The sequence below is a fragment of the Echeneis naucrates genome, chromosome 16 (genome assembly GCF_900963305.1).
Source record: "Echeneis naucrates chromosome 16, fEcheNa1.1, whole genome shotgun sequence".
NCBI lineage: Eukaryota > Metazoa > Chordata > Actinopteri > Carangiformes > Echeneidae > Echeneis > Echeneis naucrates.
In genome coordinates this window covers 8,110,726-8,125,549 of record NC_042526.1, presented here as the reverse complement: position 1 = coordinate 8,125,549, position 14,824 = coordinate 8,110,726, and the positions used below count along the sequence as shown (strand labels likewise).

The window sequence follows — 14,824 nt, the reverse complement described above, 5'->3', positions numbered from 1 at the left end:
CGCCCCTCTCTGAGCCTCTGTGTGTCCACCGGTCGGTCTGCAGTCCCCCCCCCACCTCCCCCCAGCACCACCACCACCACCACCACCACCAGCCACCGTCTTTGGACTGAGCCACAGAGGCGGGCGGAGGCTGAGACGCTGAATATCCGCCCCTCTCTCCCGACAGCCGAAATAAAAGCCGGTTTAGACGCTCCTCACAGCCGCATCTGGACAGATGTGCACTGTTACAGAGCCATAAGGACGGTCACACCTCAGAATCAGGTCAAAGCTGTTCGGACGGCACGCTGCAAAATCCAAACCCAGCATCCGGACACCTTTCCGGCTTATTCATGGGAGCAAGAGCGCCACCTACCTGCCACTTTGACAGGCCATTCATAAGTAGAGAGTGTCAGCCTTTACTTTGGTCCCTTCGTCATATACATCTTAAATATTTTATTTTTATGTCAAATTATGCCCAGTGTAGGAAGTCATTTATTTATAAACTTGTGGAGTTAGAAAATAGCTACCATCTTTGTTTGCTCAGAAACTGATAACACTTCTTGAAAATTAGATTCAATTCAAAAGAGGGCACTTTAATTTGGTAGACAACAGATGAATTATCTTTGCAGAAGCTGTATAAAAAAAAAGGGAGGGGGTGGACTTGTTTAAGCATTTGTTTCACACATCTCTTAATAAAATACAGCCAGTATAGGCATCATGAACATGAGACTTTCTGACATGCCAGTTCTGTTAGACTGTGTGAGATATTGTACAGGTCTAATGAAGACTTAAAAACTTCTCATTCCTCGAGGTAGACTCCTTTCCGTACAGTTAAAAACAAAATTAACTACTGGACACTAGACTGAACAACAGACAGAAAGTACTCAAACGAGAGAACTTTAAATTCACTCTTTCTTTTTCATTTCCTTGAATCTGAGAAACTCCTTTTAGTCTGTGCTTCATAGCAGCCTCCTATACAAAACAGTACAAAGCAAGGCAAGCAGTAAAAATAACTTAATGCTGCTCTATCATCGGGTGCCAAAACATTTACAATACATATAATTTATATTTTCACTGGAGGTCACATCTTACACGTGAATAAATACCACTCAGAACAACAACCACGAAAGCAGTGATGCACTCTGCTGCCTATTTTTGTCCTGTCCTCTTTAACCAAGCCCCTGCAGCCAGGTGTACAGTTTATCTTGTGGCACTCACATGCAATAAATGAAGACATAACTGGGGTGAAAAGTTTAGCTGCACTCAGAGGCTTGTCAAACGCAATCAGTGATGGTGCTGTGAAGTTGTAGTATAGATAGTGAAGGCGTTTCTATGTTATCATTCTTATTAGAAAAATGGCCTATGCAACACTTCTGGGAAAGGAGGGGCTGTGAGCGGTTCACAGCAGTGCTGGAGCCAACTCTCAGAATAATATCACCCTCACAAGAAACAGCATTCATGGTAAATGGAGGTGACGCACCGTTACAGGGAAGGTTGTAAATAGATTTACAGTAGCCTTATCTGCAATATTGACTTAACAAGTCCCTGGAGCTATTAAAGAAGACGTTCCCCATTTGTTGTGTCGATGTAACAATGCGGACACTGAGCAAAGATGAGCATAGGTCTTCAACTGGATTGAGGCCTTGCGATAGTGAACGCAATAGGCGTGATTCGGGTCATTTTCATATTAATTAAAGCTTTCAGTGCCCCACTGTGGATGAAGTCATAGTCACCCTCTTCCTCCACTCATTTTTGAGGTGTTTCCTTTAGTCTGTCGCTCTCCGGATCCCCATTCTTCCGCAATACCAGTGATACTAACTTTCCCTTCGATCCTATTTGGCAAGGCTACAAATTTCCCAAGTGACCCACCAATAACCTTCATTTACAAGCCCAAATTAAGATAAGGGGTGGGTCGTCAGAAAGTCAAACAAATGAACCGTTTATGATGGTGCTGTATCTTATCTCTGACAAGGAAGTGTAGCGTCATGAAAAATCCTGAACGTTCTCCTGCACAATAACAGAGCGCAGCCTAACCCGATCACAGCTCTCTACCAGGTAGCATGCCAGAGTATAACGAGTGCCCTCAAACCTTGATCTGTACATTTGTACAGACTTATCACAAGGGCTTTTATTACAAAGAAACCCAATGATTTGAGTAGCCAAGTTGGATATCAAAACTGCGAGGTACACATGAACAGTTACCACAATTTACAGATCACTTTTTTGAGTCACTTTCTTTGTAACTAGGAGGTCAGCATGATCTTTGTATCACATGTAATCAAAGAAACAGAACAGTGTCGGCGTTATAGGAATACTGAAGGTACTATCTCTGTCTCCACTGGATCAAAATAAGATGTGTCGGTCAGCAGGGGCTGAGTTTTGCTCTGAGGAACAGCCTTGAATGAAAAGGTTCAGGTAAGCAGCATGGCAGCCAGCACACAGAGTCCAGATGGGGCTTCTGTAAGAGCATAGAAAGTGCTTAGTAATGAGAAAAAATGCTCAGGAAATAACAGGAGTCATTGCATCACTGTACTACAGCTGTATTGTATGATTACTTTGGATTCCGTTTTGCTTTTTTCACTTTTCCAGTCATGCTGTTTTTATCCAGTGATTTCATTAGAGGTTCTCACGTTACGGTTAGTTGATCACATTTTATATGGACCTTAAAAATGACTGATACAGTTTGGGTTTTTTTTTTTTTACTTCATGATAAAGCAGCTCATGACCCACTGGCTGTACGGGCTGTCTGGACATCAGATGTAGGTCTTTCAGTGTTTCGGTCTTTCTCCACTTGGCTCTGCGGTTCTGGAACCAAATCTAAAGGAACAAACAGTAACTGATGAGAATAACTTCACGTGTGAGTTAAATAAATATTTAATATACACTTTTTTTCTTGGTAGCAACGTAAAGAAGTATCCAGTTTCATCAACACTGTCAACTGAGAACAAATCGTCCTTCACAGCAAAACTAAAATTCACCTGATTTGTTTTAGTCAGCGCACAAATTTTGTGTTATTTTGTTTTTATGTGTTCCTGTAAAGTTATTTTAACATTCATCATAGCTGGCTCAGCTTTCACTTTAAAGCTGTCAAAACTCATCTGTTCACTCCAAAACAATGCACATCTAACACTAATCCTACTCTAACATTCAAAACTGCAAAAGTTACGCAAAAAGTTGTGAATCATTAGCACAAACTGATCTGTAAGTTCAAATAGGGCAGGAGTAGTTTGTTATATTTTACTTTCATATTTTAGCCTTTTATAGCAGCAATACATGACTAAGTCAAAACAACAGCTCGACTTCTTCAGTTTAACAACCTCAATAGACAAAAATTGGGTAATTTTGTGTATGTAATTTTTTATTGTTAGGCAATTATTTGAGTGTGTTCACTTTTTTTTTTTAGCACTTATAGACTTCTGTTAAAATTTTGTTATAATTATACAGAAATGACAGTAAAATCTAACCTATAAAACACCACCAATGCATTAAGTTATCATTTGTAGACAGAAACAGTCTTAATAAGCAAAGAAATAAAGCTGTCATCTTGATTTGACTTGACAGACTTGTGTTAAATAACTGATTCACGAATTACACTCCTGTTTAAATACCATCAAAATATTAAAATATCCAAACTAACACATACATCCAATCTACCACAAATAATGAGCCGTACGTGTCCTACCTGTATTCGGCCCTCTGTTAGGTGCAGGTGAGAGGCCAGTTGCTCTCTGGTGTTGACATCTGGGTAGTGAGTCCGCTGGAAAACTTTCGCCAGCTCCTGCACCTGGAACGGCGTGAACGTGACCCTCGTCTGCCTCTTCTTCCTCTTACCTGCGACCACAAAAACTGCGACTGTCAACTTCAGCATCAACACGTGTGTCAAAACACAAGCACCAACACAATTTATCTAAGCTTCTATTCAGTTTGAATATAATTACTCACTCATGTAGTCTGTTGAGGTCTGTGGAAGCTCTTCAAGCAGTCTTTTTTCTGGAGTTTTTTATAAACAGAGTTCCATTTTTAACATTGAAACATTAGCATTTTTTGAGTCACACTTCACAGACGGGTGTGCTGTGGTAAAAAGAATTAAGAAAAGGGGTAAAAAAACAAAACATACCTGCACCTGGGTTAACTTCTCTGTTGTTCTCCTTGATTACAGACCAGTTACGGAGAACCTTTTTTTCCTTACTGACACATGTGGGCCTCCTCAGTATCTCCTCAATGGAATGGGATAATCTTTTAGTCGGCTGAGTTTCCTTCTCTTGATCCACACAAGGGCCTTTTTCTGCATCTCCAGTATTCCACATTTCTGCCATCTGCTCCTTAGTCATCAGATATCCTTTGTTCTGCAAACTTTATTCACCAGCCTTCCCTCATGAACACATCTGTCCCTAAGGAAATGAACACTTTTTCTCTGACTTCTCCTCTCTGGCCTCTACTGTACGTTGCATTTTACAGTCTGTGAGATGAGGACAGTAAAATTATCCTCCCACTTCTGTTCGACCTGTGTTTGATCTGCATCACATGGTTATCATTAGGGAGGAGCCACTGGCAGTACATAACAGCATGCCTCTGTGAAAGTGGCCTTAAAGGTTTTATCCAGTGCACATAAAGACCTGTTGATTTAAGGTCCAGTAATTGTAAATGTGTAAACTTGTGCTCCGAAAAAGATCTGCCCTTACAGAGTTTATGCAGAGGACAGAATTGAGTATGCTGGAGAACAAGGAGATCTACTTATTGTGTTTCTATGCCCTTTTTTATGGCTTTGTGGTTTCATTCACAGCCTAGACAACTGGCACATGCAGAGTGGGGCCCTGGCCACCAGGCACCTGCCCCTTTGCCCTTTGATGCCCAAAGTGCCCCTTAATGCCAATTAAGAGCAGATTCTGAATCAACACTACTGAGCAAACTCAAGGCTATAGTTTAATACAGTGTTGTATTTATTGAAAAGCTATGAAATGTCTCTCTGTGTGTGTTCATCTTTTGAACCCTAACTGTCCCCCGACCTAACCCAAACTTCCTGCCCCTCCAAAGGTCTCTGCACGGCCCCGCTAGATAATATCCACATGGAACACATTTAAATGGTTGCTTCTCTTTCTTATCGCCTGATTTATTGGGAGTCTAATCTTTATCACCTTAGCCTCAGTCTACCCTCTCACACTTCAGTTCACCTTTCAGGGACCCTCGGAGCACAAAGTGTTAGCAGCCCTCTGTGGTGTGCAGGAGGTAATTTTCACGTGTTTCCAACGTCTTCATCTACTGCAGTGACTTCAGCTCTTCAGCGCCATCTTCTGCTTAAAAAAAATCAGGCACCCTGTGGAGGATTTCTTCAGAGACACCAACCGGTGCTCGTCATGCAGACTACTGACTTTGTGAAAAACCTCATGGTGGTCCAGCATCACACATCAATTATTGCAAGTCTGTGTAACGAATATTGTTGATATTGTTAATAAATACTAGTCCAAAAGCAGTGGCAATGGTTTGATTACTTTTAGCTTTACTACGTAATCAGCAGCACTTATGCATTTTTAAAAATTGTTCGCTGTTACTATTATTAAAAAAAAAAAAAAAAAAAAAAAAAAAAAAAAAAAAAAGCAGCTGTCTCCTGCCTTTGATGTGTGTGCTAAAAAAAGGTTGGGCTCATACTCTGAGCTTGGAGTTCCACTCTTTGTACACGTGAACTGTTCTCTGTTGTGTGGAAGATAATATCATTGTGATCCAAAACAGTGATCATATACTGGTAATGAGAGCACGTTTTGCGGAGGAGAAATTCTGCTCACTTCTGTCTTTTACATTAGACCTCTGAATCAAATGTGTAACACAGTAATACAGTAATACAGATTTTTCAGCAGCAGGGCAGGCTCTCCGGGCAGCCGTGGTGGAGGAAACAAATGACACTTGACTGCAGATTTAACTTTTCACAACAACGACAACCTCTACAACTCATCCATATACAGTGTCAGACAAAGGCTGTTTTGTGTAAATGTAAAGATTAAAAAATATAAGACAATAGAATTAAGTCAGTAAAAGGCTAATGCATGACCAGCGTCGTCTTCATCAGTTGTCTTTCTGTCCTTGGAGAAATATTTGAACGAGCTTATCTGAAAATACAGTCAGCAGTTGATACATCATGGCGCGCAGACATTAGCTTAATGCTATCAATTAGTTTACCCGCATTAGCGTCACTGAGTTGGCACTGGGCCCAATTAACCTAAACTACCGGTACGTGACGTAACTTTAGCTGGCCATCAATACTTTGTGAATGTGTATTTAACTTTTAAAATCTATGACGAGTTATCTTAAGCTAGTCTGCCTTTTCTCTGGTAAGTCGCTGCCCTATTTTCCAGGACGACACTCCTCTGACGCTCTGACCTGCTGCCTGACATGACGTCACTTTCGAGGCCGTGCTCTCGCGAGTTAATTAGCACGTCTTATTAACTCCAATGCTCCTAAATGAATATAGAGGTAGTAAAAGTTTACCGGTTCACAGAATGTTTAGTTTCAGGCTGCAGGTCACAGACGTCTGTGACTTAACTTGATCACGCGCGGCTGAATTCCAGTCTGATGCAAAGCCTGATGTGGATGACAGATCGTACTCTTTTCTTCACAATATTAGCTTCACTTTGGCAATTGGACACACTCATACAAATGAGTCACGGAATGAGAGTCTTATAGAGCCTGCTCTAATGAGCAGAGAACAGCGGCTTAGGCCTGCTTGTACGTGAAAGTTCAGTTTTCAAGGTAAAATATACTAAAATAATTGCCAACATTAACGTGGACACGCACAGAAGTTAGAGTATGTGGCTTGATTTAACTCATGAACAACCAATCTGCAGACTATCAATGGCTGACACGTGATGGACCCTTTTACACTGCACACAGTCGCATGCAGCCAACACAGACAACCTCATGATGTCCCGGCAGTCCCTCTCTCTTTGAGTAGCAGGCCTCATGTGAGGTCAGTTTGCTTTAACTATCCCCTTCAGTTCAATTTTTTCAAGCCGTTCCTGTGACCTCAACAGTTCACAAGAATCAGGACAAGTCTCCTCATATTCTGCACACTGAAATGTGGAGTCTATCTCACGTAGCTTACGCATACATTAACTACACAAATAACAATGACTAATGCTCTAATGACCATCATATATGCACTTTTCAGAAATATTATAAACATTGGTTGCCATGAAATTTTAGCTCTACTGTACATCCACCCATAGTTGAACATTTATGGATCTGAATGAAATACTTTATCAACTAGTGAACTGACTATCAAAAGACTGAGATGTCTGGATAAATTGTTAGTAGATGAAGTGGATGTGACTGTGTGCGGGAAACTTTAAATGTTGCCTTTGAGTTGTTTTGTTTTTAAAAGGCCTGTCGCTTGCCGTTTTCTTGATCCTGCTCTTATGTAGCTGCCCGTTTGGGACCTGGCTCTTGACTTTGGAAGGAGGGGAAATGCACATGAACAATCCTCTGACAGTAAAGATGAAATGCACCCAGAAACAGAAAGCAACAGTGTGTGACTCTGAACTTGCTCTGCAGCTCGTAGGAATGCTGTTTGAGGTCTCCTAATTAAGTGGATGTGGCCCACTATCTAACTCCTCCGACGAATAATCCAATATAATCTAATACTATTTCTGGAAAGCCAAGCTGTACAGTAAATTAGGAAATGAAATTAACGTTTACTGAACATTCACCCATCATCACTAACAGTTTTGTATCACGTGATAGTCAGGAAACATGTGATATATTATTAAAGCTCGTTCTTGCAATACGAACATTTGGTGTTTAAAGTAGAGGGAAAATAGGTTGTAAAAAGGAGGTCCAGGTCATACCAGGTCATACCGTGTGACCTGGTATGACCTGGACTGAAACAGAAAATCCTATAGAGCCCTCTCAGCGACTCATATGTTTTGCCAGTGTTTTAAAAAGACGTGTGTGTGTTTAATAGAAACGGAGGACAAGTTGACTGAAAGTGCATTTCCTGCTTGCTGAGTGCAGCTCTTGTCTGATTTCTGTCTCTTCCCAGCTCTCCACCCCCTCTGTCCCCTCCCCTCAGGCGGAAGTTTTTTCAATTTTCTGTTTTGTTTTCTGGCTCAGAAGTGCAAGACCTGAGCCTTCAGGCAGCAACTTGACATGGCTCCAGAAAGGGACACTAATGGTCACGACAATCATGCATTTTCAGTGAGTACTTTTTTTTTGTTTTATATACGGGCTGCTGTATTGTAAAAAAAAAAAAAAAAAAAAGTATATATAATGAGTCTCTATAGGTACTTGTTAAATATTTCCTATTTGAATTATATTAAAACATTTTCTTTGGATGCATCCAGATTATAAGGAAATGTATAAACTTTGGGATTTACTGCTTCCTTGAACAAAGAATTAACACATGCAGTATCACACTACATGAAGTAATCTGTTAATAATTGACATTGGCTGCGTAGTCATGTACTAGTTATACTACTTTTGCTGTACTATTACTTTTTATAGGCTTCAGTTGAAATCCAAAATATGTCGAAAAGTGATTTGATGCCGTTTCATTGACTTTTCTAAAATAAATAGAAAGAAATCTTCACTGCCTAATGCTTAATGAAAGTTACTTAATTAAACTCAAACTACAATAATAAACTCAAACTATAATGGAAATGTATGTCTTGTATTAAAATCATTTGCTGTGCTGTCATGAACTAACAATTTCACCATGAAGATCACGAGTTTATTTAATAAATCATTTAGTGTTGTGGCTGCCTGACTGTCATGAGCTAAAAGTCATTTGACAATGTTCCAACACATTGAATTGTATGAGCAGCAAAATCTATTGTCAGCTCAGACCTGAAAATTATTAGACAATGTGTTGTAGTTTTTTGTATTGAGATTTTAGCCCAGCACAAAACTGCAGATTTTCACAATACTACGACAGTGTGCCATAATTTAATCTGAGACTTCATCTGACTCGTCTGCCATTCTGTCTGATTTCATTGAAGCTTGAAACACGCTTCTGTGATCTACCTGGCCCCAAAAATAAAGATAATCAGGACTCCTTTGTGGATGGAGACAGCAACAAGCTTGCATATTGTGTAACAGACGTTCCTCCTTGGTACCTGTGCATCATTCTCGGCATCCAGGTAAGTCAGCGGCCAGAGTTTTCATAATGTGACTCAGCTCCTTTCCGGATAAAGCTGCTGATTCGTATAACAATGCGGATATGGCCACTGTGTCATATTATCATTTCGGTTTCATGCTTAATGATTGGTTGGCTTTAATAATGTAGACCTGATAGTCAAATTTGCATCAGACACATTTGATTCAGTGAGAGTGTGTTTTATGTTTCTCACAGCATCTGTCATGGCTTCAGTGTGAATGCGTTTCACAGGCATTTCATAATTCATGCACCTCGCTGAGGCAGATTATTCCCTCAAATTCCCCCAATTTATCAACATCAGTCATTAAATAAACACACCACATCAACAAACTGACATTTTTCCCCCTTTGCTTTCTCAGCATTGTTTGACGGCATTTGGAGGTATCATCGCCATTCCATTAATCTTGTCTCAGGGGTTGTGTCTACAACATGATGGCGTCTCACAAAGCCACCTCATCAGTACCATCTTCTTCGTCTCTGGCATTTGCACTCTGTTGCAAGTTACCTTTGGCGTTAGGTAAGAAAGAGACGGAGAAGCAGTGAATAAGGCGGCTTTGGAGGCTTTGGTTTTATTTAATTAAAGAGTCCTCCATCTCGGGTTAATTGCCTGTAATTAACTAGCTGAGGATTTCCCATGTTGCATTGGGCCATGCTTAAACACAGAAGTGCAGCAGTACAGCAGATGGCATTAATGTGGAATTAACCATGCTGCTCTTTCCCATTAAATGAGTAGAACAGAACAACCTTTTAGATTTCCATCTAATCTTTATTGATCTGTGAGCTCCGCCAAAGTCAGTATGCAGCCATAAACAACTCTGTTGGTGGGAACAGTCTCTATCTAAAAGATTATCAGAGGGGGAGTATACTGTAGCTGAACTTGATAAGATAAATATAATTTGAAATGGTAATTTTGCACCACGACTGAACTGTTGAAAAACAATTGTTTTTCTTTTGTACCTTACTGTGATGATTTGGTTGTCTTTGTACTACTATGCCCAGTATACTTGGAATATATAGGATTATATGAAACTATAAGTCGAAAAGGAAACAGACAAAATCCCCCTCACAAAGTGTTAAGAAAATCATACACTGATAGTTGTGACATACACAGAGATGAAGCTGCGTGATGTAACAGATTTTGATTTGAAGGACGACAAGCTGAAGTTGTGTTTTGCAGCTCTGAACTTGTACTCAGCCTCACTGAATATTGGTATCACAGTTGGATTAGGGAAGGAATTTCCATCTTATTATGTTTGGAATCCAGTTCCTGCTAAATCCACATTCCGCCGGCTTAGCGAACCTGACGCTCTCTAAGAACCAGGAAAGCAGCTCAGAGAAAAGCACTTTGTATGTTTACTGGCACTGATTAAAACAAAAACAAAAAAACAGTAAATAAATAAACAAACAAAAAAGAAAACAAACAGCAACTAATGGACAAAAAAAATTCTATCAAAACATATTGTTAATTTTATTATTTAGCTATGTTTCTTCAGTATTCCTTTGGGGCTTCTCTTTTGATTATTCTGGCTGGATTTCAGAGTCAACTGCACATGTTGCACTCAGTATTATTGTTAGTTCAGCCTCTGCTAAGGAGTGATGATAGTACTGTAAAATGAGCAGAATAAGGGGAGTGATTCTGACAGCTGATGATTTTGACTCACTTCTCACAGTCGGCTGTTTGTTTCATTGGACAGTCACTCTCTTCCTTCACATGATTTACATTAACAGATTTATCATGTGCACTTGGAACAGTCTCTATTGCATTTTCATATCATAAAACATGCAGCCTAATTTTAATTTTTTCTCCTCTCATCTTCCATCACTGTGATTTCCATCTTTATTTTCAGGCTTCCCATCCTCCAAGGTGGCACATTCACATTGCTGGCACCGTCAATGGCAATGCTGTCTATGCCGGAGTGGAGATGTCCTGATTGGACCCAAAATGCGAGCCTGGTCAACACCAGCTCAGCAGAGTTTACAGAAGTGTGGCAGAGTCGAATGAGAGTGGTACGTAAACCTTCTGAGCTTTTTAACCACATTTAACTCGCAAAGTTGTGATGCTTTTGGTGTGTGTGTGTGTGTGGGGGAGTCTGTCCTTAATCACTTGCCGAACTAATGGAAACCACTCCTGTGGCTACATTTTGACAATTTGCCTTGATGACACACACACACACTGAAAACAATAAAGATCACCCTGCTGTGGTCAGCAACAATGACAACCACAGCTATTTAAAAGTAATGCGGTCCAAATTTTCAAAGTGGCCTCACAACTGACCCCAACATCAGCATGGCAGACATGGCAGAAGGATTTTGTTAATTGCATGTGGTAAAGAAATGACGATGCTAATTACTGCAAATAGCTTTGTGATCATTTTGACACACTTGTCTTCTTTTCCTTCCTTCCTTGTATCTTTCTGCAGCTCCAGGGGTCCATTATGGTGGGCTCACTCCTTCAGGTGTTTGTTGGTTTCTCCGGCCTCATCGGCCTCCTCATGCGCTTCATTGGACCGCTAACAATTGCTCCCACCATCTCTCTCATCGGACTGTCCTTGTTTGACTCAGCTGGCACGAGTGCTGGCAATCACTGGGGCATCTCAAGCATGTGGGTAAATTGTCTTATTAGAGACTGGGATTATTGTGCCACGGAGCACAGAAAGTGGTAGCCTGTTTCAACTCTGGGATTTTATGGCCTTATAAAGTTTAAAATAACTTGTTTTTTTTCCATAATTCTGATTATGTTACATCTAATATGACACTTGTCTGTTTTATGGAGCAGTCAGAAGACTTTCATAAACCGAACATGTTTTATGGGTTATGTTAAAACTGCTTTCTCCTCTACTTTAAGTACATTCAGGGTTTCAGAAATACTAATAGACTTGAAATCTGTGTAAAGGTTCTCTTTTGGCAGGTCACAGAAGCCTCTTAAAAGTTCTTGCCAAACAACCTGATTTGCACTGCTCCAGCTTTAGCTAAACAGTAGTGTAGTCATACTATACTTCTCCCCCACCACAGGACCACAGCACTGATCATCCTGTTCTCGCAGTACCTTCGTCAAGTCCCCGTTCCCTTTCCTATGTACAACAGAGATAAACGCTGGCACACCTCCTGCGTCTACGTCTTTCAGATTCTCTCAGTATGTATGCAAGTTTAAGTACAAGTACAAAATGATTTATCCATTTTGTCTTGTCTTTGTGCAGATCCCATCGTTAGAAAATGAGACAAATTGACGATTTTTCTTTCGGTCACAGATTTTGCTTGGAATCACTTTATCTTGGCTTATCTGTTATATTTTGACAATCTGTGATGTTCTACCTGCTGATCCAGAGCAGTATGGTTATCTGGCTCGAACTGATTTGAAGGGAGATGTTGTTGGGCAAGCTCCCTGGCTCAATTTCCCATACCCAGGTAAGTTACCCTTACCTGAACTGACCTTTCAGTAATAAGACAAAGTAGAAAAAAACAATATCAGAAGTCATGAATATAGTACGAGATCCTCTGTTCTCTTAAACTTAGGTCAGTGGGGTTCTCCGACCGTGAGCCTGGCAGGAGTGGTGGGCATCTTTGCTGGTGTGATTTCCTCCATGATAGAGTCTGTCGGGGACTACCATGCTTGTGCCAGGCTATCTGGAGCCCCACCTCCTCCTAAACATGCCATCAACAGGGGCATTGGTATTGAAGGTATAGGATGTCTGCTGGCCGGCGCCTGGGGTACGGGCAACGGTACCACTTCATACAGCGAGAATGTTGGTGCTCTTGGTATTACAAAGGTAAACTGAACATTTCTGTTGCTGCATAGTCACTTTAGTTCTTTCACTGAGCAAAACAGCAGCTTTGCACCTTGTCAGTGTTGACTGAATGAATTTCTCTCTCTCTCTTGCAGGTTGGCAGTCGTATGGTGATAGTAGCAAGTGGAGTGTTGATGATCGTCATGGGGATGTTTGGTAAAGTGGGCGCTGTATTCACTACAATCCCGTCTCCTGTGATAGGAGGGATGTTTATGGTTATGTTTGGAGTCATCACCGCTGCTGGAGTCTCTAATTTGCAGGTACAACCAACAAAACCTTAAACGTTTCAGAGAACAATTCAACTTTTCTCATGTCTTTTCTCTCTTTCTTCCAGTATGCAGATATGAATTCCTCTCGAAACATCCTTATTTTTGGCTTCTCCATGTTCTCTGGTCTGGTTATTCCGAACTGGATATTAAAGAACCCCAACGCTATCGCTACAGGTGCATGGATAAAGTTTAACTATGTTATCTGTGCTTATCAGAAGACGCACAACACTGTCACTTGATTATTGGAACAAAGGTCTAACTGTTTGCATTGCGTTGAATTCAGGAGTTGTAGAACTTGACCAAATGCTGCAGGTCCTCCTGACAACCGGTATGTTTGTAGGGGGTTTCTTTGGCTTTGTACTGGACAACACCATTCCAGGCAAGTCTATTTGCTTTATTGGTATTGCTATGTTGAATGTTTTTTTTTTTTAATTCTATATCTAATCTATCTAATTATAACTAAACAGTTGATTTCAGATTGATCATATTGTTACACAATACTTAATGTTGCAGTGGACGAAGGTGGGGCCAATTTCATTGCTTCACTTAAACCACTGATAATTCTTACTTAACTGATCCTCTTAAACTGAATCTGTAAAGTGACTTAATATAATGGAGTACAAACGTTAAAATACATTAGTGCAGAACTTCAGTAAAATTCATGAATTTCCATCAGATGTCCAACACTTGTTTTAATATGTTGTGCAATATAAAGATGGGAACGGGTGTAGTCAGGGTTAGGGTTAACTTCATGAAAAACAAGCAAGTGAGTCAGAAGCTAACTTGAAAACAGAGTCTGCGATTTCATTCCTTCACTAAGCTGCAGCCTACTGATGTGGTCCAACACATTGCATCCAACAGGATCAAAGCAGGAGAGAGGCATCCTCGCCTGGAACAAATCACACGAGGAAGACTCCACCAACACACTGGAGAGTGGAGAAGTCTACGACCTTCCCTTCGGCATCAGCGTGTCTTCCTCCTCGTGGCTCCGATACATACCGTTCTGCCCAGCTGGAGGGTCCAACTCTGGCTAGATACAAAGGAGACATAAAGCCCCTGGAACCAAGGCAGCTGGAAAAATTAGAGCCTTCACAGCCCAGTGTTGGAGCTCTGTCCTCACTCCAACATGCCATTTCAGGGAGTGGACAAAAACAATACCATCAGAGGCAGCTCATTTGGGACCCTGTGTGAATTTAAGACGATGTGCTGTAACATCATGGTGCAAAGAATTTCGCATGTCCTTTCCCAGGTTAAATCTTGGTGGCTGATCTACGGACTCCACATATTTCTTTGTAAATTGTTGATCATAGAAAGCTGACGTTTACACACTGATAAAGCACAGTATAAAAAAACAAAAAAAGCAACAACAACAACAACAAAAAAAAAAAAGCAAAAAAAAAAAAAAAATCTCAAAGACTTTTTGGTGCTGTAATTTGCATTCACAACAGCAAAACACATCAACAACCTCAATTTTTTCTTGGGTATCTCTGTCCATAAGAGTCTTTAAGCGTGATCATGCTGTAGCCATGGAGATAAACATTGGGAGACAAGTGAATGTAAGTAAACCAACGATTCAGTATTCAACACCTAGTTCTAATGTGTAGTTCATATAGTACCTCATGTTTGAATCAACTTTTGCTTTTGTAACG

The 14,824-nt window shown here is 40.6% G+C and overlaps 1 protein-coding gene across 1 annotated transcript; it reads left to right on the top strand.

The window, feature by feature from the left end:
• Positions 1-8,115: 8,115 nt before the first annotated feature.
• Positions 8,116-14,209, top strand: slc23a4 (solute carrier family 23 member 4). Its single transcript, XM_029522411.1, has 12 exons — positions 8,116-8,163; positions 8,964-9,104; positions 9,481-9,638; positions 10,969-11,128; positions 11,542-11,723; positions 12,134-12,254; positions 12,370-12,526; positions 12,635-12,888; positions 13,002-13,166; positions 13,241-13,349; positions 13,459-13,554; positions 14,037-14,209. The coding sequence occupies exons 1-12, from the start codon at positions 8,116-8,118 to the stop codon at positions 14,207-14,209; spliced, it is 1,764 nt and encodes a 587-aa protein (XP_029378271.1).
• Positions 14,210-14,824: the final 615 nt, after the last annotated feature.

Bases quoted from the DNA above. Each gene is read 5' to 3' on its own strand.
- slc23a4 (XM_029522411.1), top strand. From the start codon at position 8,116: ATGGCTCCAGAAAGGGACACTAATGGTCACGACAATCATGCATTTTCA. The intron at 8,164-8,963 runs GTGAGTACTTTT...ATTTCATTGAAG, and splicing joins ACGACAATCATGCATTTTCA to CTTGAAACACGCTTCTGTGA. The intron at 13,167-13,240 runs GTACAACCAACA...TCTTTCTTCCAG, and splicing joins CTGGAGTCTCTAATTTGCAG to TATGCAGATATGAATTCCTC.